A 25,991-nucleotide genomic window follows, 5' to 3' on the forward strand; every position below is an offset into this window, starting at 1 on the left:
GACATGCAACATGCATGTGATACAGCAGATGGCATGCAACTCAGACAATAATAGTGGTAGTTATCATACATCCCTGGGTTGCGCACAACAGCAAGCATGTGTCATAGCAGATGCCATGCATTTCACAGAATCATGGTAGTAGATATGCATCCCTGTGTTACACCATGTGGACCAGCACAGATTAACAGTACACATGCCTGATGTGAGGCATATGACCTTGACTTTAACATGTAGTATGACATGTAATCTGCTGACGTGTGCATTGACATGCATACATGTTTGACCCAATGGTGTCCTGACACATGTACAGTGGTGTAATGGTGTCACATTGCAGTGTTGTCTGTACGCCCTACAGATAAAATGCACTTTTAGCAGATGTGTATAACCATTGAACGGTATTATGAGGCGTCTATATTGCGACACAGTGTGAAGTACAGACACAGTGCCATTGCATGGAATCATGAGGCATCTCTATTGCTATACAGTGTGGATTACAAACACAGTGCATAGCCATGACTGTGTGCATACCCAATACATATATACTGTGGATTGTGACCCACGTCGCTGAGGTGTATACACACTAAACCGCGATTTGTATTCTGTGACAGGTCACCAAAGGACATATGGATGATACCCCTGCAGATCTTACATATCTTAGCTGCCTGGCAACCATGTCCACACATGGCAAACTTGTCAATACACCATGTCCCACATGACATAGGTGTACCACACACACGAGGTGCATGGCTGACAGTGATGTCCAGCAGCAGCAAGGGAAATGTACTGTATCTGTGGCCTGATGTGGTTGTCTGTGTATGTATGTGGATGCTGTACAGGTGACTACTGTCATGCTGTGACACAGTCATGATGTTCAACACATCTTATGTGGTTGAATTAAGTGACGCCTCCACAAGCTGTGCACAGGCTTGTAGGATGTTCAGTGTTCCACATCTGCAATATAACCATTCAACAAAGGCTATAGTTGGACCATGTGTAGCCAATGTACAACAGGGTACACACACAAACACAACACATCTACTGTGTGTTGCTACATGTCTCTGGCCATCCTCCATGACCATGTGTGAACATGTGTTGGCCAAACAGTTGTGATGGCCATCTATCTCACATGTCTGTGTTGTCCATATGACATACACCCATAGATGTTAGATACTCCACTGTCCACAGGGTTATGCAGGCAAAGGGTTGTATGTTTGGTATGTGGGGTATGTTTTATGGGATAGTGAGACAATGTTGCAGCCGGACCACTACATGTCATGGACATGTCAGATGGCACATCACAATATGTACACATATTGCAGGGGCATATTCCACAATGGTGAATCCTGTGGACTGCCCATACTCCAGCTCACTGTGTAGTACTGCTTGTGTACCCCACATGTGTAGTTCTGATTTATAGTACATATTCCTACATTGAACAACACCTCCACCATTGTATGCACAACTGTCCACACATCTAGCAATGACAGTTTCTGTCATTGCATGTCGGTGTTTCACTTAGTTTGTAAGTATTGCACATGAGTAGCCAGTGTGATGGATTAAAGATGCGACCTGTATATTTTGACCAGACCATACATTATGTTTACATGTGTTAACTGACAACATGGTGAATAGATCTGTGCATTAACATGCCTGATACTTATAATTGTCTCACCTGCAACGGACTGCTGTCTTTGTGGAATGCCAGAGGTACCTATATATGGGTGACACAGCAGTATAATAATTATCCATGACTATATGACAGCTACAGGGTGCAATGTGCATGTTAACACATTCACCAGTACAATAGGATATACTATGGAGTATGCACATGTGTGCATACACAGAGTAGCATACTATAGTATGCGGCATGTGTGTATACATGTCTTGCATATGATGTTACATTACATATTGTACAGTGACACATGCAACTAAATGGGACATAATTTTTATATGTGCAGTAGTGACTTACCAGGCAACTCCAGGCTCGGTGGTTGAGAGACACCCACCTCCACGATGGCAGCTAGGGTTTGTGGATGCTGTTCTGATGGTGTCCCCAGGTTGGCCAGTAGCTCCTCAGTACGTGTGAGTGGGGGTTGGGTTGGTGGCCCACCACCTGTTGCACCTTGTTCCCTGGCGATTGCATTTGCACGCTGTTTCGCACATCTGATCAGGTCTGTGCAGTGTCTGCGCACCTGCTGGTATGTGCGCTTATGGCCACCCACATCATTAACCCTCCTGCGAAGTGCCTGACACAGGTCATCACGCTGCTGTGCATGCTGTGGCACATGGCTAAACAAGACATCATAGTTGTCTTGGAGGTAAAGTACAAGGGCCTTGTCCTCCAAGTGGGTATAAGCTGGGAGCTTTGCTCGAGGCATACCTGGAAGACATAATGATGGAGACAGGTCACAGTATCTCAGAGATGCACAGAGATACAGCTGCAAATACATGTGTATTACATTTAGTACATATGAAGAGTTGCCTATGCAAATCTTCATAACACGGCAATTGTGACATTTATGAACACTATATAGGAAAACAACAAAACACGAACAACACATCCTGGAGCTAGCCACTTACAGATGCCAACACATAGGATATGACTGCCAAACACACACACCTGTCATGCCTTGGAGTAGAGCACCTACCTGTTTATTCTACCACACTACAGCATTATGCATTTACAGAACGCGCTACCAAGACTACTGGGATACAGCACTCCCAGAGGCATACTTCTAGGTAGGTGACATCATCAGCAATGGAAAAGACGCTGATTAGGATTGTATGGAGTGTGAGCAGTCTAAAAGCATTATTCTGTCGCCAGGCAGATGGAAACAAACACACACACACACACACACACACACACACACACACACACACCATTGGCATGGCTGGGGTTAGAACACAGACTTAACTACCTTATCACACTACAGCATTACACAGTTATAAAACACACTACTGAGATTACTGGGACACAGCACTCCCAGAGGCATACTTCTAGGTAGGTGACATCATCAGCAATGGAAAAGACGCTGATAGGGATTGTAGAGAGTGTGAGCAGTCTAAAAGCATTAATCTGTCCCCAGGCAGATGGAAACACATGCACAATTGGCACAGCTGGGATTAGAACACAGACCTAACTACCTTATCACACTACAGCATGATGCAGTTACAGAATGAGCTACTGAGATTACTGGTACACAGCACTCCCAGAGGCATACTTCTAGGTGGGTGACATCATCGGCAATGGAAAAGACGCTGATAGGGATTGTATGGTGTGTGAGCAGTCTAAAAGCATTATTCTGTCCTCAGGCAGATGGAAACACACACAGTTGGGATGGCTGGGATTAGAACACAGACCTAATTACCTTAACACACTACAGCATTACACAGTTACAGAACACGCTACCGAGATTACTGAGACACAGCACTCCTAGAGGCATACTTCTAGGTGGGTGGCATCATCAGCAATGGAAAAGATGCTGATAGGGATTGCATGGAGTGTGAGCATTCTAAAAGCATTATTCTGTCCCCAGGCAGATGGAAACACACATGCCAGTGGTGTGATCAGGGCAACTGCCTATCTACAGACCAGTATTACAACACTACATAGATATGAGATGCACCACAGACACTACCCCTTTCAAGACTGTCAATATGACCTTCTAGGAATGCGGACATCGACATGGATGCAGGCAGTTATGATGTACTTACCTGTGAAAGAGTGTGTTCAATGTGGGAATCCATCCTGAAGTGGGGTATGGCCATCTGTTGCCTGGATGACCACTATTTCTATACAGGGTTGCAATGGCCATGCCCATACACATAGAGGCACATAACCAACATAAGGTGTCACTGGGCATGCTCACACACTTAGTAGCACACGTCCGTTTGGAATGCACTATGTGTCCATCTACACAACGTCATACTGGGCATGCACACACACTTAGTAGCAAAGGGCTGTTTTGCATGCACTCAGATTCTAAACACGGAAGGGCACAGTGTGTCGATAGTTGTCACTGTTAGCATGAATGCTGCACTAAATATATCTGACACTGGTCTTCTACACAACGTCTGCTGCTGTCTGTCACCTTAGATGTACCAATCTAAATTTGGCACACTAATACCACCCGTAATGATGTCCTGCCAGGAGTGTCTACTTCACCCATATAGTGCCATTCATAGACGAATGTCCTGAGACCAGGTTAACACCCTGACACCTAGAGGACAACTGCATTGTATGTGTATGCTAAACAGTGCTAGATGTGTAGCATTCGTAATCACAGCTGCCAATCTAGATCCAACTATGGGGAATACTGACATCTGTACAGTGAGGAACACCTGGCTAAAGGCTCAGTTGTGCACAATTGCAATACCACCATATACCTCGTATACAGACATGTGGGCCATAAGACCATTACAGACCACTCCAAGTGGTGGTGTCCCCACATACATGAAGGCCACTCACATGTACTGTTCAATAACCATCAAAAGCCATCACAGATGTGTCAGGTGCAGATCACAGTGTCAAAAGCTGCATACTAGGATGTAGCCCTCAGACATCACCATGTCCTCGGACCAGCAACACACATCCATACATGTGGCAGAACATATATTAGTACAACACCATGTGACCCATGACCAGTGAACTGTACCTAGCTCTGCAGTAACTGTGCAGACTACCCATGTACTGACACAGTTGCATCATGTGTTATGCAATGCAATGATACCACTGTTCGTAACCAGGTCGGCTATACACATAACAGGGGCCCTGGATCATATACAGCTGTAACAGATGACTGTTGCTGTACACCAGTAAACACATTCATGTTTGGATATGACATACATGTTCCTGCTGTGGATATGTACATGCCGCACACACACAACACTTATGTACATAGCATAGCTGTTGCTGTCCTTCATGCAGACAGGTGGCTACAGCAATTACACACTTGCACATGGAAGGTAGGTCCATGGCTGTTGAATGCTAACAGTACATAAGGTATGATAGCAATTTTGACTGAGTTAACATTCCCTCTGTACTGGTTACCCATGACAACTATCATATCATACAACAGTCCATGTGTCAAGTATGTAATCACACATGTCCACCAATTGCAATGCCTACAAACATGGCTAAATGACAGGAATGTAGGACCTACACACATGTACATGTAGTGGTGTGCATTCAGCTACCATGCGTGTGCAGTAGCTGATGTTTACAGGTGATCTGTGTCTCACTACAACATGCAGTTACAATGCAGCCCCATCATTGCCAACTGTATATGGAGAAATACTGACAGTACAGTAAGATGTACATAAGGTATGGACAGATATGTGGACATAAAGTGGTAGGCTAACTTTGCAGATGGATGTTTGCTGAAGACAGCTCACAGGTGTGTCACAATCCATCCTACCATAACATGTGCAAACACTAAGCTATGCTTCTGTTAATTGAAGGGGAAGACATACAACCTACCCAGTGGTCAGGGTGTCACTGACTGTAAATCACTTGACAACTGTAACACTTAAGACCTCCCATGTGCATATATCAGCACAATTGCCAAAAGTAGCATCAATACACATTGTAATGTGGGCAATACTGCTGCATGTCTGTCATATGTACCATAAGATAGCAGGTGTTTGATTCACAGTACTGCCATGTGTGTTTGCTTGTGTGTCCATATATGCCACGTATGGTGGGGAATACATCCCAGTTGTTACAACCCCCTGTACACTGTTGTAGAGATTTGTACATACTGCAGTGTAGAAAGCAAGACACAGGCAGGGGTGGGGTGTGTATCACACACTTGTGAGCTATTTGTATGTGCATAACATAGGTGTATTCAATTGTGGACTCCACAGTGTGTGTGTGTGTGTGTGTGTGTGTGTGTGTGTGTGTGTGTGTGTGTGTGTGTGTGTGTGTGTGTGTGTGTGTGTGTATGTATGTATGGCTGTCTGGTCCATGGAGTTAGGATGTATGTTACCATAAAGAACAGATAGGATCCCTAACCCTTCCAGGTGATGCAATCTACTGCCCTGTTGATGCCGTCGATCTTAGGTATTACTGACTACCTGTACATGTTCATTCTCTGTGTCGCATCACGTGGGTGCACAGTACTGTAATGGTGATTACCACATAGGCAGGGGTCCTCACCTCAACACTATCAAGTGTGTGTGTGTGTGTGTGTGTGTGTGTGTGTGTGTGTGTGTGTGTGTGTGTGTGTGTGCGTGTGTGTGTGTGTGTGTGTGTTACAGTGTCATTAACCCCGTGAGTGTGGGCATGTTACTGTGTCTGAATATATGTGTGTGAATACCTGTGTGTGTGTGTGTGTGTGTGTGTGTGTGTGTGTGTGTGTGTGTGTGTGTGTAGTTGTGTGTTCTCATCCTGTAATGTGAATGTGTATTACTTCTACACAGTGAGGCCTCAAGATATCAACTGGCCTCTACCATTGTCATCGGCTAGACCGCTATGTAAACTCCCTGCCCCATGTAACTGTACCTGTGATGTCACCCGGTATGGATGTCATGTCTCTAGCCACTGTAGCTAAGTACACAGCTCACATGCTCCTGGATCAGTAGATGTGTGGACATCTTTGGAATGTCGGCCTTTCTAACAGTGAGGTTAAAGCTACTTATAGCATGCTGGTATTGCCATACATGCCTGCGTGTAGTCCACATTTACACATGGGAAACTGCAAACACTGGTACTCAATGGCACATGCAATTAGACCTGAAGGAGGGAAGCAGGACATCATTACCAGCATGCTGTTACTGTTGTTACCAAGATGCATACTGCGAACAGAAAACTATACATTCTAAACCTGTACTACATGTTATGTCTGCTGCGTGTCAACAGTACACAACAATTGCAATCTACACTTATCTCCCTGTTCTGTTCACCATGTGCATCAGACCATATGAGCATGTCCCTGCACCGATGGTGTGGATGACAGGGATTCGACATAGGCATCATCATATGCACAGGGTGATAATGTTTGCCAGGGGCCTAGGCTGCACCAGTGGATGACATCATGTGTGTGGGTTAGGGCCTGTGATCTAATTGGCCATGTGTGGTTGTTATGCATGTGAGTGTTGCGGTGCCCTACAGATGTTTCTGGTGTATGTGTGCACACAGTTCTGCCATGTGTCTGGCCTACACAGGGGTATTATTGACAACTCCAGACTGTACAGACCAGGATTTACAGCTCACGGTTTCTGGCCACGGACACATGACCTGAGCCTGCCATGGGTTGCACGGGCACTACCAGGCAGAGGTACAGATTGGTTGCTGTCCGATGACACATGTCCACTGGAACCATGTCCCAGTTGGGACCATCCAGGGCCATGTCCACATGGCCTGCTGTGTCTTGGTGTGGACAGTGCAGCACCAGCTGCACTGCTGCTGCTACCGACAGTATGGGAGTGGGCATGTGAGGTAGCTCGTTCACTTAGACCTACACCAGGTGATGTAGCTGGCCTACGTCCACGTGCCCTACACCTCACTCCTACCAGATGTTCCAGCACAGACAGCTCATGTTCACGGATTGTCATGCCACTGTCAAGGATTCCAACCATGTCACCCAATTGTCTATCCATAAGATCAGCAATCTGCTGTTGAGCATTTGCCAATGTCTGGATGTTGTCGTTTAAAGAACGGATATCAGCCCTCTGATGCCTCTGCCCTGCTTGGTTCTGCTGTTCACATGTGCCTGTTCTGCCATTACAGTCTGAAACATGCATCTGGTGACACCAGCTGCTGCACTCTGTCCTGCAGGGGCATGTCAGCCAGAGGTCCTCCTAAGAGCAGCAGTGGCCACGTCTGTGTGGCACATCTCCAGTCATTTGACTAACACCATGTTGTGAATACATACTTTCCATAGCCACCACACATTCCTGTTCCAAGCTACCACACGCTAACTGTCCTTCCCATATGGCCACTGGTGATGGGGTATGTGTTGGCATGAGAAATGTGTGCGGGGATGAGGGGGATATAGGTGGAATGGCAACCAATGGCACAGATTCAGCCCCTGACAATCCTGCCTGTGCCTCAAGCATATGTTCCTCATCACTGCTAGAGTCTGTGGGGACATAACATCAGCTGGACCACAGGAAGGTAACACACCTACATCACCTGTGAAGGCAAGCAAAGACTCTACATTACAATACAGACACAAACACACACACACACACACACACACACACACAGACAAACACAGACACACTCACACACACACAGACACAGACACACACACACACACACACACACACACACACACACACACACACACACACACACACACACCATGCATGTAATTTGACAGAAGGCATGCAACATGCATGTGATACAGCAGATGACATGCAGCTCAGACAATAATAGTGGTAGTTATCATACATCCCTGGGTTGCACACAACAGCAAGCATGTGTCATAGCAGAAGCCATGCATTTCACACAGTCATAGTAGTAAGCATGCATCCCTTTGTTACACCATGTGGACCAGCACAGGTTAACAGTACCCATGGCTGATGTGAGGCATATGACCTTGACATTAACATGTAGTTTGACATGTAATCTGCTGACGTGTGCATTGACAAGCATACATGTTTGACACAATGGTGTCCTGACACATGTACATTGGTGTAATGGTGTCACATTGCAGTATTGTCTGTACACCCTACAGATAAAATGCACTTTTAGCAGATGTGCATGACCATTGAAGTGTTATATGAGGCATCTATATTGCTATACAGTGTGAAGTACAGACGCAGTGCCATTGCATGGAATCATAAGGCATCTCTATTGCTATACAGTGTGGATTACACTCACAGTGCATAGCCAAGACTGTGTGCATACACAATACATATATATATATATATATATATATATATATATATATATATATATATATATACTGTGAATTGTGACCCACGTCGCTTAGGTGTATACACACTAAACCATGATTTGTAATGTGTGACAAGTCACCGAAGGACATACGGATGACACCCCTGCACATCTGCTAACATATCTTAGCTGCCTGGTAACCATGTCCACACATGGCAGACTTGTCAATACACCATGTCCTACATGACATTTGTGTACCACACACAAGGTGCACGGCTGACAGTGATGTCCAACAGCAGCAAAGGAAATGTTCTGTATCTGTGGCCTGATGTGGTTGTCTGTGTATGTATGTGGATGCTGTACAGGTGACTACTGTCATGCTGTGACACAGTCATGATGTTCAATACATCTTATGTGATCGAATTAAGTGACACCTCCACAAACTGTGCACAGGCTATTACCATTCAACAAAGGCTATAGTTTGATGGCAGTCTATCTCACATGTCTGTGTTGTCCCATATGACATACACCCATAGATGTCAGATACTAAAGGGTTGTATGTTTGGTATGTGGGGTATGTTTTATGGGATAGTTAGACAATGTTGCAGCCGGACCACTACATGTCATGGGCATGTCAGATAGCACATCACAATGTTTGCACTCATTGCAGGGGCATATTCCACAATGGTGAATCCTGTGTGCTACCCATACTCCAGCTCACTGTGTAATACTGTTTGTGTACCCCAGATGTGTAGTTTTGATGTATAGTACATATTCCTACATTGAACAACGCCTCCACCGTTGTATGCACAGCTGTCCACACATCTTGCAATGACAGTTTCTTTGTTTCATGTCAGTGTTTCACTAAATTTGTAAGTACTGCACATGGGTAGCCAGTGTGATGGATTAAAGATGTGACCTGTATATTGTGACCGGACCATACATTATGTGTACATGTGTTACCTGGCCACATGGCGAATAGATATGTGCATTAACATGCCTGATACTTATAACTGTCTCACCTGCAACGACCTGCTGTCTCTGCAGAATGCCAGAGGTACATATATAGGGGTGACACAGCAGTATGGTCATTATCCGAGACTGTATGACAGCTACTGGGTGCAATGTCCATGTTAACACATTCGCCAGTACAATAGGATATACTATGGAGTATGCTATAGTATGCGGCATGTGTGTATACATGCCTTGCATATGATGTTACATTACATATTGCACAGTGACACATGCAACTAAATGGGATATAATAGTTATATGTGCAGTAGTGACTTACCAGGCAACTCCAGGCTTGGTGGTTGAGAGACACCCACCTCCACGATGGCAGCTCGGGTTTGTGGATGCTGTTCTGATGGTGTCCCCAGGTTGGCCAGGAGCTCCTCTGTACATGAGAGTGGGGGCTGGGTTGGTGGCCCACCACCTGTTGCACCTTGTTCCCTGGCGATTGCATTTGCACACTGTTTTGCACGTCTGATCAGGTCTGTGCAGTGTCTGCGCACCTGCTGTTATATGTGGTTATGGCCACCCACATCATTTACCCTCCTGCGAAGTTCCTGCCACAGGTCATCACGTTGCTGTGCATGCTGTGGCACATGGCTAAACAAGACATCATAGTTGTCTTGGAGGTAAGGTATAAGGGCCTCATCCTCCAAGCGGGTATAGGCTGGGAGCCTTGCTGAAGGCATATCTGGAAGACATAATGATGGAGACAGGTCACAGTATCTTAGAGATGCACAGAGATACAGCTGCACATACATGTGTATTACTTTTAGTACATATGAACAGTTGTCTTTGCAAATCTTCATGACACTGACACCACTGACACCACTGACACGTTTGTGTTACACACATGTGACACCCAATGGGAATTGGATATTATCACCATACATGAGTGTCACTTGATTACATTTCTCATACTCCATGTGGATGCTGTCTTGATGTGGGCATGTCTGTTTGCCTGTACTGGTGTTCTTACCTATCAGCACATGCCTGGCTGTGTCCACATTAATACTGTCAACCTTAATACTGTGTATATGTCACATATCAACACATACCCTGCCTTAACGGACATGACCTGTGACAATGCAGACATGCACATGGAAGCCTTTACATGCATGTGTTTTGCCTTATACATCTACATGGCACTGTACAGCAGTTTAACATCCTGCCACGTATCGCCTGTGTTGCACATGTGATACACATGGGGCAAAGGCTAGCTGGATGGTATTTGCAGGGATGGTTATCAACTATAGCATGTACGGCCAAGGTCATGTAGTAGTCTGTATGCCCTGGGCCATGTTTGAGTGTAGGATGTAAGGTTTTCTAGCTGTAGCTGACAGCCATGTTTCTGGTGCCAGGTGAAGCAGTGCCACATAACTGATCCAGACGTTTAATGATAAATCTACCATGCGGTCATCACACCATGTCTGACAGAGGTGAAATGTGCAGCTTTGCTGGACAGGGTTGCATAGTATGGCAGGAGTATGTAACATGTATGGCACAGGGATCTGTCCAGTATGTGGCGATCCTTGTACTATGAAGGTGGATGTCCATGACTTATGTATTTCAGATCAGGATATGTACGTGTAGCATGTCCAACATCACAGTGTTGGACATGTCTTTATGCAGGATCGGCATCATGCTACATAGTGGAGATGAGGATTGTGAAGGCTGGTGTCGCCCATCCAAACATGGGCAATACCCCTTAAAGGTGATATGTGATCCAATATTGGTCACTTGAGTGATGAGTATGGCTGTACAATGATCTCCATGCTCATGGATGGCACCCTGTCATGACTAGTGTTGCCTCTTATGACTACCTAATAGGCTTGGTGATGTCACTAGCTCAGGGAGGTAAACTGAGCAGCACCATCCCATACACACAGTGTCCATTATGTTGACCGCTGCCTAGGTGGTATTTCATGGGTACAGGGTTATTATCCTAGTGGTGACAATGCAATATGCAGCTGTCAGATTGTGCACATATGTCACACACCTCACCCAAAAAGCTCATTCTGTATGTTGTCCACAACACTGAGTCAGCTATTGCTCCTAGGTCATAGCCATTCACATACTTACATATGCAGATGCCTCCCATTTGTCTGTGTGGTATGGGCTACAATGAGGGGGAGTACAATGAATTAACCCTTTTTTACTGTAGTTGCCACTGGTATGATATGCACATATCACTCAGACACCGTTTGTAGTGTTGATTCTGTCAACAGTCCACTGGCAGAACACTCCTGTGTCATACAAAGGTACATCTTCTAGTATACTAAGTGTAGGTGGAACACAGTATGGGTGATGATGTCCTATGACCTGTCACAGGTATGATATGCAGTGTGAAATCATCCATACTGTCATCTACATCTGTACTGCTAACAACATATACGTCGATTAAGGTTCATGGACTTTCAGACCAGACTCAGCAGGGTAATAATGCAGTGCCTCCCATTATGAGTGGTGTCTCCACTTTGTTGGTTGTGATAACTGTTAGTGTGCACCATTCAGTGTTTTCACAGACTGACATGAAGCTATGTTTTACATGATGTGTATTTGTAGAGCAAACTGTTTTGCCATATGTGTATGATACAACCAAGGATGTGGACAGGTCACATGCAGCCTGAGTGCACCTTGTACCTTCATAGTTATGGTTACAGGGGCTCTGTAGTGTTCATGGATATGTGATTGTGTACCTGTTGGGGGGGGCAGTGTGTTTATGTTATCTGACACCCTATCTGTATTGCTTATTCATGCTCAGCACTTGTTCAGAACATGTAATCACGTCATGAGCTACTAATTAGTATAGCACTCAGTCCTCCTCATTTCCTACAGGTAAACACTGTTTGTACTTACATTTCCCACTTGCTTAGAGTAAAACAGCTATTGTACACACTTTCCTCACATATTTAGTGGGAAATAGTTAAATATTCAGGTATGTCCAAGTGTCAATTCCCAGTGTTATCGCCTGTCTATATGATGAATATGGGCATCATGAGGCAATATAGAAATTGTCTCGTGTACACAGTTAATGCTCCCCTCCTAACATATAACACTACAACCTGTGGGAGATGCACATATGTAGCCATGCTGGAGGTAAAGCTCTCTCCAACCCAGACTGAACCTGACAATCATGTGGGGATGTAAAATGTTTGCACCACACCACACTCATCACATAGTCTCACTAGATCTCCACCACCACAGGCCACACATAGTAAGACTACAACATTTGCGGAGCCTCTCAATACTACTCTGTCTAGGCAACACAGAACTCCAAAGCAGAAATGCAGGCAGCCCCCATCACCCAACACAACACCAATTACTTATAGCCAACAGACTCAGTGCCCATCAACTGCAGCCAATAGGGCGATATAACTTACCCAACACAGGTGACTCTATAGGCGGTCAAACTGATGTCCCACTCAGCAGGCTACACAAGGTGATAGTCACTTTCAGCTGACTGTCAGGTAACAGGATCCGCAACATTACCTATGCACTCAGGTCACTCCTCAACAGGTACAATAAGACTGTGTCATTCTCCATGTTAGTGTGAATGTCCTGAGATGTAACTTCATGGACTACATGTGCAGAGACATGGAATAGCTCTCCGATCCTGTAGCCCAGGCAGGTATTGCCCTAGCCCTGAGAAGCATTCGGCATTCATCCAGACTAATAACACAGTACAAGGACTGAATTATTCACTTCAACGGTTGTCTATGCTTCTGGTGTCATTCCAAGAGTATCCAGTATCTGTCTGCTTTGAATGACATGGTAGACAGAACACGATGCTTTAGTACAGATGGCCTGCACCTGTCGGCCCTGGGATTATGGATAACGTCTAAGACTCTTGCTGCTCCTACAGTGCCTGTTTTAGGCATGGTTCAAATAACATATTCACCACCATAACAGGAACAGGCAAGCAAAACCTGAGGGTAATGCTACTCAATGCTTGACATCTTCATCTCAAACGCACTCACCTGAGGCACTCCTTGTAATGGACCACTTCAATATCTCTGCAGTGACTGGGACCTGCTTCTAGGCTCCTGAGAGCACCCCTGCACTAATAGGCTATTACTCAGACCACACCTTTCAGTCATGTAACCAGGACCGGAACACCCACGGCAGAGGTGTGTCCATATTTCCCAAGGATATACACACCTCCAGGCTGGTTGCTTAGCACAATGCATCAGAGGTAATCCAAGTGCAACTAACTGTGGCCATAACTGCTATACAAATTGTAGCTTGCTACAGATTCCACACCATACCCCACAGTTAACGTTCCTCACTTCTTGGTGTACTGGAAAGTAGGGTTCAAACAGAAACTACTGATGTGCGACTGACACTACCCCACCATTAACTGGGATACCTACTCATGTACCGACACATTAGGCCAACGCTTTCTGGGATTCATAACCTCCAATTGGCTGGATCAACCTATCCAAACCACCACCAGGGTGAACAATATCCTAGACCTGGACATTACCAACATGTGTGACTGGTGTTCCACACCTGGGGTTATCTCCTCGTTGGTCAGATCCGAACGTACGCTAATCACCTTTGTTATCCACATCCCGGCACCACACCCTTTACGTAAAACACAGTACAATATTTCTACAAAGCCAACTTTAGGCTTCTTATGACAGCAGTAGTAAACATCATGACACCCATGCAGATAGACAATACAGTTACAACCACTGAATCCTACACAACTGCACTTAATTGGCACTTACACGACTGCATGGATCATGCTATCCCAAACAGAACCATGACAGTACCCACCAGAAAATGGATGCCACTCTGGTGGTCCACTGCCATGGACATAATGTACAACAGAAGGAGGAGACTGTTGCAAAGTAGAGTACAATCCCATGAGTAGGGTAGCTCCCTGGTCAGCCTCAGTATTAATTTGAGATCCCTTATCACATCCTCCAAAGCTAGCTATGTAAACGTTACTGCAACTCATTCCAGGGACTACTACAAAGCATTCTAGAGGTATGTCACTACTCTCGATGGCGATACCCACATCTGCTCTGACATACAGAAGTTAGGCACGAACATTACAGAACCGACTGACAGTGGCAACATCCTGGCAGACAGGATCAGTGCTAACTTTACACCCCTCTCACACCCTAAAGGGCCCAAATCTATACAGGAACAATGCAGAGTCCCTGCAGTCACAACTACACAGTTCAAAGTTGCACTCGCTAAAGCCAGGAACAGAGAATCCATGTGACCATACAACATTCCAGGCTGTGATTTATATGAACTTCAGAACAAAATGGCTCCCCACTTGGGCACCAAATTCACTAATAGCCTTGCATCAGGCATTGTGGCCCCTGAATGGCACACAGCAACAGTTATCACACTCCACAAAGATGGCGCCACAATGGACCAGGGGGACTATTGCCCTATACGCCTGACTAGACTGTTCTGCAAGGCTATGGAGCACATCTTCATGGATCTCATTCACAGAGACATTGGTGGCCTCCAAACCTTTGATCCCACCCAGTTTGGATTTGTTAGGGCCAGACCATAACTCCTAAACCTGGTGGAGTCCTTTGAGACAGTTTCCAAGGCAGTAGATAAGGGTAAGGCGGTCCACACAGCCTATCTTGTCCTCTCAAAGGCTTTCAACACCGTTCCCCATTCTGGTATTGTCAACATACACATCTACCTGCACATCAACCCCTACGTCATGAGATGTTATGCAAAGTGGCTCACTGACAGAACCCACACAGTGAGGGTAGCATACCCTAGTTCCTACTGTAAATCAGTTACAATTGGTGTCCCCCAGTCCTTGGTCATAGGGCCCCTCATGTTCAGTATATGCTTCTCTGAGGTACAGGCTAGCACAGAAGGACTTACCCTGAATAGGTTTGCAGACGACTGCAAACTAGGGGCCATGATTGGTTCACCAGCTGATACAGACACCCTCCATAAGGGTGTCACTGGGACGGATACCTGGTGTCAATAACATGGCCTCAAGCTGGATGCCACAAGTTGTGTAGACATCACCTTTGGATTACACCAATCACCCGCTGACTATCACATAGGTGGTAGTCCCCTAAATACATAAGACATAATAAGAGATTTTAGAACCCAAGTAGATAGCATGCACTCCTTTGATAACCATATTGCCAAGGTGGTGTGGATATCCTTCTACGTGGCCACCCTAATCTCTAATGGGTTTGTAGCCAGAACAAAGGCAGCCATTGTACCTCTCTACTCATGACTTATGAAACACATTAAAGGGTACAACAACCCATTTGGGATGTACCTTATGAGACAAGAGCAACGGCTTTAAATACCACAACATTACCACACCAAGAGGATTACTAACCTCCGAAGGATGATGTATGCAGCCCAACTACAGAAACCCCAACTGTACTCATTTGCATACGGCATACTAAGAGGTGATCTCTGCTGAACATACAAGGCCCATGTCCAAAACAATATTGATGGATATGTTCAAATAAGCAAAAGCCACTGAGAGCCACATGCTCTGGGATATGTACCTAAATGCAACAATGACTAGGACATGCTGGAGGGATAAATTCCTGACCCGGACACTCACCATGCTTTGGAACATGATTCCTATGTACATCAGGCAGGGACCCTCACTAGCACTCTTCAAGAGATACCTCGATGGGTGGATGGGAGACAGACATGTACACCAGGGATCACTGCAGTGGTTCTGCTGTACAGAGGTGCAGGAAATGAATGGCTCTGCTGTTCACAGGCACAGGACACTAACCTAGGGAGGTGCCGCAAATGAAAACACTGTAGTTAGGCTTATGAATGGACTTGGCCAGACAGCATAGTACCTAACTATCAACCTCTGAAGCTATTACATGTCCTTTGTGCATGGATAATTGACTAGCTCTTCCATTTCAATTAGCTATCATGCTGATACACTGTCTGGTGACTACAAGTCATATGTATCCTTTTATTGTGTATTGTACATGCCAGTAGACATACCTGATGTTTGCATAATATAACAGTAATGCTATGTAAAATGTCAGACATATCTACCTACAATACTGTACATTTCACATTTTTGCAACAATATCCCATAATGCAAACCATAATTGCACAGCAGGACCACCTTAGACATGTTATTCTCAGTTATACACCCATACATATGCCTACTGTTACAGTATATCAACATATACTATCCCCTGTTATGGCACTTACTTGTTGGACAAACCCTGCCACTGACAGTGGCTGGAGTGGAATTGTTGTGTTTAAAGTCCTTATGTAGCATCCCTTGTGGTGTATGAGGTGTTTACTTTGTGGCCCACAGCAGTACACACAATTTCTATGAGCATTACTATGCTCAACAATACATCAGTACATAATACCTTTTCCCACTATATGCATTGTGTACACTTGCATTAATACAGAACAGGCACTACATACACTAACATACTGAGTGTTCTACATACCTTCTTAGTAGTCCGTGTTGACTATAATATCAGTCCTATTCCTTTTCTGATTTAACGGTTTTCTCGTATGTACATATGGTTTGAATGTATGACAAGCCATCCTTTTATACATAGATACCAGTAACATGTGGTATCCTGCCACCAATTGGTGTTCCAGAGTAGATGATTACATGCACATCAGCTGTTCTGTGCAGCTACTCCATTAGCCAATTACATGGCAACAGTGGGGTATAATTGAATACTCCACTTGGGCGTTGTCCCCTTGCCATACCTTCAAGGAAGACAGCCTGGATATGTTGTTTTTAATGAATTGCAACAGCTATATAGAGAGACACAGAGATATTTTAACTTCATGGCCCCCGTGGATTGTGTGTAATGGCTAGAGGATGTAGTTCTACATGTGAGTGTAGCTGTTATATCAGCCTTCTGATAGGGGATTATTGCTGGGGTGACAGATACCTGTCATGTGTACTCTGCGTGCTTTGGAACTACATCCCTAATTACATTATATGGAGTCCCTCATTAACACATCAGGAAATCCTTGCAGAGTGGGTGGGGAACAGTGGTTACACCCCAGGGATCCCGCAATTGGCTCTGCTCCACAGAGGGACAGTTATTAATCAATGGGGAGGCAACAGCAGACACATTTTGGCTAGGCTGATGAATGGCCTCTGACAATCAGGCATGTACCTACCAATGTACCTAGGAACCTATACATACAGTATCAACACATGCTGTTAGCTTAATTTACTGTTCAGATGTTGACTTACTTTGTACCAATAGCTATTGTGTGTGCAATAGTTGAGGGCTGCCTATGTAGGATGCACACAGTAGACCACCTATACATGACAATTTACAGGTGGTCATGTGTGTGTGCCATCCATTTTACTGTGTGTGCAGGTGGAGAAGTGTGCCAGTCTGTAGGGGCCTACACTGTCAGTGTATGTGCTATACATTCCCTCTTTGCCAAGGCATGGGCATATTGGGCATGCCTCCATCTGCCTACTGGGGCTGGCACAGGGTGTTCGTGGTCTGAATCCCTCTGTGCCTGTGATGCCCTTGGCAATTGCGGTGGCCTGTGAGGGCTTTCACCATTATGTCCTTGCTGCAGCTGTTTCCGCAGGATCATATTATGTAGCATGGCACATACTATGAAGATGTGGGCACACGTACCTGGAGAGTACTGCAAGGCTCCACCAGATATGTCCAAACAATGGAACCATGATTTCAGCATCCCAAACACACACTCTATGATGATTCTGGTTTGTGCGTGTGCCTCATTATGGCATTATGGCATTCTTGCATGGGTGTGTGTGCATTTCTGATGGGAGTCATCATCCACGGCTCCAGTGCATAGCCAGCATCCCCCACAAGGTGGCCATATGGGATGTCCCCCCTGACAAATACCTGGTACAGCTGTAAGGCATGCCAGATGTGGGAGTCATGGTAGCTTCCACGGCTGCCAGCACACACATCCGTGTTAATGCCCTGGGTATTGCACATGACCTAGCAGTTGATGGAGTGGTATCCCTAGCACTTTATGTAGCACCTGCCATGCTCACCAGGTGGTGACTTGATATGTATGTGCGTGCAGTCTATTGCACCCAGTACCTCTGGGTAGTCTGTCATATGGTGGAAGAGGCGCATATTGCTGGCCAACTCCTCCTGAGTTCAGGAGAAGTATATATGCTCATTGGCATGTGGTAACATGGCATCCAGGAACAGGTGGAGTACCCTGGATGCTGATGCCTGTGAGATCCCCATGATATCTCCAGTTAGCCTTTGAAAGGTACCTGTGGCTAGTATTCTCAAGCTTACACATACCTTTGTGTCTACTGGGATGGGTTCCCCTCTGTTGTTTCTGGCTCTGAGGCATGGCTGGCACAGCTCAACAATTTGCTGTATGATGTCCCTGTCCACCCTGTAACGCTCTACTATCTCCAGATCATCTAGGCTCTGGTAGGTTACCCTTGGTCTGAACACTCTTCTCCTCCTCCGGGGCCTGAAGTGGTTGTCAGCATCATCCTCCACACCACCTTCAGTCTCCAACACATGGTGATGAATCACAGCTATGGCAACTCCCAACAAGTACATTGTAAAAGTTCCCCGTCTGTTTACACCAATGGTGCAGTGTTTGGGAATGCACGAGTGTGTGTGAGGTGCCTTCACACTTTATTCTATTGTGCTTTGGACACTGATGATGTCATAGGGTGTGTATGTACAATCAGAGCTGCAGGGTATCTTACTTATGTGTTTTACCACAGGTACTGCTATTGTGATGCCTTTGGTGTTGAATTACATTTAGCTGCTGTGGATCACCTCTTGCCCTTGCCTTCACTTTTCATAACGATTCCCCTCCAATTGTCAGGCATGCATTCAGCAGCCTGCTTTCTTGTTTTGTACTTTCCCAACCCAGGATTGTGTTGCAAAATGTGTTCTATAGCCGATCTACTGCAGGTTTGCTTTGCTCTGTGGTGACAGTTCTCTTCTTTGCAATCCGGCACCTCCCCTATCCTGTTCTGCAGGTTGCTACAAGCAGCCTTGTTAGCTACTGTCAATGGCCCACTGTGAGTTAATAGGTGTTAATTACTCAGTTGTACTCTAATTACCCTACTGCGACATTTCCTTATTGTCTTCCCATAACCTTCCTGTTTCAGCTGTGGTGCGCTTTGTGCGCAGCCGTTTACCGGGTTTCGAGCACATTGTCATCCATGTACACATGTGCTTCCAGTCACCATGTGTGCTCTCAGCTAAGCAAAGCTATGGCTACATCCACACCCCTATCCTGCTGCTTTGCTTAGCAATGGGCAACCCCGAATTAGCAATGCTCCAATGTGCTTACAGCTACGGTGGCACACCCCACTGCTGATGTCATGTATATCTCCAGGCCACTCCTCGGTGTTGTACCACTGCACCATATGGTACATCCTTAGGCCAGTGGGACGTTTGCGATTCAGTATTACTTGCTCATTGGCATGGCATTGACTACTAATTCATAGTTACCAAGCCAAACACTGTCACAGACCCTTAGCAACCCTTGCACCTTGGTTGTGGTGTAGCATGTATACCATTGACTATTATGGTGAAATCAGGATTTGTGTTACATTGCAATTTTATGACATCTGTACATATCTTCCTTGTGTTCCCATTTGCGCACGTGTGCCCTGCGGTTGTACTTTGCGTTAGTGTGGCCATGACATTAAATGTTATTTTTTATGTGTTGTGCGTGTTTTTTTTATGCCATTGGCTATATATTTAGCCATTGGCATATATTAACTTTGTAATATGTAAGTTTGGTCCACTTTCATGGCTCCGATGTTCTGTTTGGAAAAATGTAAATCTTTTTTTTTGGTTTACATTTCTGTATGCTTAGGCTATGCCTGCATCACTTCATGAATCGCTATGTACCTTCATTTGCACGCTGCACTACTGCACATGGGGTGATTAGCATACATGAGCCGAGAGCTGCGCAGAGCTAGCATACGCTGGTAGTGCACATTGAATTGGATCGTACCTGAATCGCTCGGCAGCCATATTTAGCGTTATACTGCCTAGGCTACGCCTGTGCCTGGCGCAAGCTTCATGAATCCCGGGAATTCACTTTCTGTACCTCATTAAGTTGTCCATTTGCAGAAACTTATTTTAAAATCAGAAATCAAAAACAATAGTACTACATGAAGAACTGAGCACACTAGATTGATCAAAAAGTATTTTTCCTAATAATAAATACAATTATGACAATGGTAGAGAAATCAGTTTTTACAGAAATGTTTTGCAGTAATGAAAGTTTACTTCTTACCACTCTGATTAGAAATTTCTCCTTGGGAGCACATGATACAAATGAAACAGCAGATTGGTTGGCCTGGTTGAGTTGCCTTTCTGTACCCTGCTGGACAACTATCACTGCACCGAGACTGGGGAATCTAAGGGAGAAAAAGTGTTATGAGATCAGTTCCTGTGTTACTATTTCAGAATTCTGAAAATAAACATTTAGGTAAAACTGGACTACTGTTAAGATGGGGAGGGGGGGTCTGGGATGTCATCTGAGAGATAATGAACCATTATAAATAGAAAGAAGAACATGTTAGTCTAATTCAACAGAAATATTATAATACAGGTGTGAACTCTGCTGGTTGTACTATCAGACCAGAGGGTAAACAACATGTATGCTGAATTTATTAAAACATTTCTGCAAAAGCATGTGCTAAAGTTTGCATATTAACAAACTCTTTGATTGCTAGAGTTGAAAAGATTTTCTTCTTTCATCAAGCTACAGCAGTTCTACAGTCAATTATTTTAGTTAGCTAGACAGAGTTTTTTTTGGGGGGGGATACAAATCCCTACAAAAATGGGTGGGTGTTACAACATAAATATATTTTGTGATTTTATTTTTCTCTGCTATTTATATCAATAGAAATGTACTTCAGTGACCTGCACTGTCTGAGTCAGATCATTTTGTAGCAGTAAAAATGCAGCCTAATTTCTGGTAATAATAACTGATATATTTTGCTGGCAAATGGCATAATTTCTTACTTGAATGTATACACTTTTTAAGGAGCTTTGGCAAACACTAAAGCATCCACTAATGTAGATAGCATAAACTAGAAGTGCAGATTTTTTTAAGACAAAAACACAAAAATGTGAAACAGTTTTTGTCATACAGCTTTATCATATAGCTTTAATATGGAATAGGTGAGAATTAGATAAAATTCATGGCTGGATATAACTAAGGTTTTAATATGTTTATAAGATCAACATGCTAATTTTATATAGGTGTACTGGTAAAAAGCTCTCTTGATGATACAGTTACAAAAGTAGCAGTAAATGGGCTCACAACTCTTTATTATTATGCAAGACATTGTTTCCTTAAATCAGTGAAAATTTCAAAATGAAAAAAAAAATCACAAAATAATATTTTGTCATGAAACGAATGCACTTCACTGATAGTGCTGTATGTGCAATGTCGCAGTGCCCAACAGCATGGCAGTAATATAATGAACTTTATAAAATATGATAAAGTCTTATGGAGCAACATCTAATTAGCTGCTCTTTGTCATGGCTCTGACTTGAACACTGTACAGTTGCAGGTAAATGTTCTAGTGTCTCCCCAACCCATGCAACCCAGTTGCACAAGCATCTAGTAGCATATGCGTGATTGCACATGCACACACACACACACACACACACACACACACACACACACACACACACACACACACACACACAGATGATTTTACAGTGGTTACCGCTATTCAGTCCAATATAACCGCTGCCATAAGATTGAATGGAAAAAATGCTATTAACAGATGCTATACACCTTTTTTTTTACACTGGTCCACAGATAATGCAGTAGGGATATTCTTTGTATCATTCAACCATACTTTTCCTATTCTGGAAAAAACTTCTAGAGAAAAGCTCATTTGCATTAGCTGCCCCCCTGGACTGCTGCACTTACATGTGACTTTCACTAGAAAGACATTAGTATAGTACTAAGGAACACAGCTTTCCTACCACAATAGTACTATGTCAGTTGTTATATCACTCAGGCATAGTTCACTGAACTATACTGATACAGACAAGACTGTATAGTATTGTTAGGCATTTCTGAGTCCCAGACATCATGAGCAATAAGAATAAGAAGATGTATACCCCAATTATTATTTTGAACATCACTGGATGGATTACACCAGTGATGGAAAAAGGCCAGGATGCCTTTGTCTACATGAGGTATACATCATTGGGGAGGGCAGAAAATGAAAACAATGTCTTGCATCCATTTGTTTCTCAAATATTCAAACAATTACATTTCCTAACTGCTTTCTGAAACTGACTGAGTTGTCCAAAAAGTTGATATCAGTCAATTAAACATAGAAAACTCATACCTGACATTCAGTGCAATGTTCCTGCATGTACCTGTATACATAGATTATTATTGACTCTCTGTAGTTCTGCTAAATGCTGAATGATGAATAAGTGATACTGTGAGGCAGCCATGGGGTTAATGGGTCCTGTCACACAAGATTTTACTGAAATGGAACTAGCTGAGTATGTTTAATTCATACCCACTTATACTGAAGATTAGCCAAGATTAATAGTAAGGTCACGGTGTTGTGGAGGCAAGGAAGTGTTCCCTTACATCCAAGGTTTCATGATCTGTAATTAGTGTACATAAAGAAGTAGAGGGTTGCGAGGTGTTGGAGAACATTTTCCTCCTGTAAACATTTGTATGGTTGTGATTTTTGTGAAGGTTAATGCTGTGCATCGACTTTATTTTCTTCTTTATAGTGTGCTCTAATGTAAATTTATTAATAGATGTCCTAAGAACCCTCTACTGCCCATGAGTGTGAAATGTGCAGATTCTTCTTGGCTTTGTTTTGATTGGTTATTGATAATGCCAGTGACTTCAGTAGAGCATTTTGATCTCAGACTCTAATACTGATTTCAAAGAAATAGCAGTTGGCATCGTAAATGACAGTGTAACATGCTTTAGAATAAATATCTTGCAACCAGTGGTCTCATACGTGTTTTGTAAAATGTATTTAGTTTTAAAATCAAAAGTGTTGTCAAGAGATGCTTCTCTTATTTGTTTTCCCCCATTAACTCTATGCCTATCAATACCAGCTTTCCAGTGTTACTTGTACTGAGAAACAATGGTGTCTAATGTAAATTCATATGTAACAGTGTGTTCTGTAGTGATGAGAGAACAATGTACTTACTAAAGAAATTTAGTATAAAAGGCTAAATCTCTAATCAAGACAATCTATTTGATCTTTAAGTTTTAACTAAAATCCAAGCACACTTGCTGTTGTATTTACTTTTATAACAGTTAATTTAAAAAGACTGGTCAATATTGGTGAATAAAAAGACTTTTTAAGAAAGTGTTTGTTCTCATGGAAAAAAATCTAAATTAGAAAATGCAAAATATTATTGATTTTAGTGTAGAGTATAGACAGGAAACAAATGAGGCACTTCTGGCATAGCAAGATGGTCACTATTAAGTCTCAAGAGAGTGTCCAAAAAGATACATAGTTAGATTTTACACTCACCCCAGAGATAACTTATATTTAAGCAGCTTGCTTAGAAATGCATCTCCCTGTCTCACATAGAGTTTGATGAAGAATCATGTACTGATTTTCTAGCAGTTATGTGGGTTCCAATGGGATTAGTAGATTTCTGGGTGCATATGATGTTAATGGGAGTTTCATAGCTTTACTGTACTGATTTTACCTGTCAGTTATGTCAGTGCAGACACAGGTTTTGATTATGAAATTTGCATGCTGACTTTTGTTTTCTAGGATTTTTTTCAAATGTAAGTTGCATTATATGCCTAACTACCAAGCTTAGTTATGTTAAAAAAATCAATGTGTTCACAGGGTCATTGCCGTTACTTGATCTTAAACTCATCACTGCATATTTGTTTTCATTGGACACCTTATTTGAAATGCCAGCCTCCAAATGCAGGTGCTAAGATGTAAAAAAAAAAACCAAAAACAATAAAAAAAAACAAAGACTGAAACAGCAGGAGATGAGCAAATCTTGAACATCACTTTTCTCCTTTAAACTTCTTTTTCCCAAGTAGCATGCCCCCCACACCCCACCAAACTTATATATACTAACTACAAGATCACCATTCCTTGGACAAAAGGGAATATTCTTAGAAATGGCAATCTTGGACTTAGTACATGTAAGTCTGTATTTTGGCAATTCAGTTTCTATATTTCACTTCTTGCTGTATACCATGTTCCTACATTTCAGATGATTACCTTTCATTGCCATCTGATTCACAGTATTTGTTAAAATGGTTTAATATAAGCATTTCTGGATTAATAGCTTTGTCTGTCTGCTCACTCAATAAGAGACAGTTGTCTATGAACATTAAAACACACACTTTTCTCCTTTTTCGGTCTCCAAAGCATCCTGATTCTTTTACCTGATGTCTCCATTGCAAAAAAAAAATGGAATAACAGGAGCTTGTGACAGCCCTGCCTGGTACTTTTACATATGCTTTCCTCTTCTGGTACCTTTATATTTACCAGAATGTCAAACACAAAAGTCTTATGTAATGTTTTATCCCATGCCATAAATGTTGGTTGATTATGTAATGTTTCCATTTCTCTAAACATGCATTCCATTTAACTCAAATTCTTTCCTTATACAATATTATAATTTATCAACAGGCCTGATTTTGTATCATTCCCTTGACATCCATGTTGACAGCATCCACCAACCAGCTGTCTAATCTGGGTCTATATTACAACGTCAAACTAAAACAAGTTTGAACATTGTAATATCGAACCCTAAAGTTCGAAAGTTGAAAATAGCGAAGCCACAGCATATTGACTTTTTTCCCAGGGAAAAAAATCAGTGGGCCATTTTTGGGGCTTTGCTATTTCCTCCACTGTGGTGCAATCTTGGAGTTGGTATATTTAAGGAGGGGGGATATGGGGGCTGTGGAGGGGGCAAACCCCCCACTTTAGTTTAAGTATAAGGTTATTTATTTTTGTCACGGAACAGTGATTTTTTCCCCTGGGAAAAAAATGGTGTTCTGTGTTTTCGGTTTTGTTGGGTTTCGGACTTTAGGGTTCGATATTACAATAATCTTACTTTTGTTAGTTCGACATTGTGATATAGACCCATCTAATCTATCTTCCTTTTAAGAAGTCTCCATGCCATGAGTCTTTTTTCTTGGT

General features: G+C 43.4%; 1 protein-coding gene across 1 annotated transcript in view; it reads right to left on the reverse strand.

The window, feature by feature from the left end:
* LOC122803789 (extracellular calcium-sensing receptor-like) overlaps positions 1-25,991 on the reverse strand; it is a 244,216-nt gene that overhangs the window by 98,931 nt on the left and 119,294 nt on the right. Inside the window, exon 4 of the mRNA XM_044073476.1 lies at positions 21,101-21,224. Within this exon, the coding sequence (XP_043929411.1) occupies positions 21,101-21,224 (124 nt within the window). The remainder of the gene's footprint in view (positions 1-21,100; positions 21,225-25,991) is intronic.

Source organism: Protopterus annectens, chromosome 6.part0 (assembly GCF_019279795.1).
Source record: "Protopterus annectens isolate FY-2018-M chromosome 6.part0, PAN1.0, whole genome shotgun sequence".
NCBI lineage: Eukaryota > Metazoa > Chordata > Ceratodontiformes > Protopteridae > Protopterus > Protopterus annectens.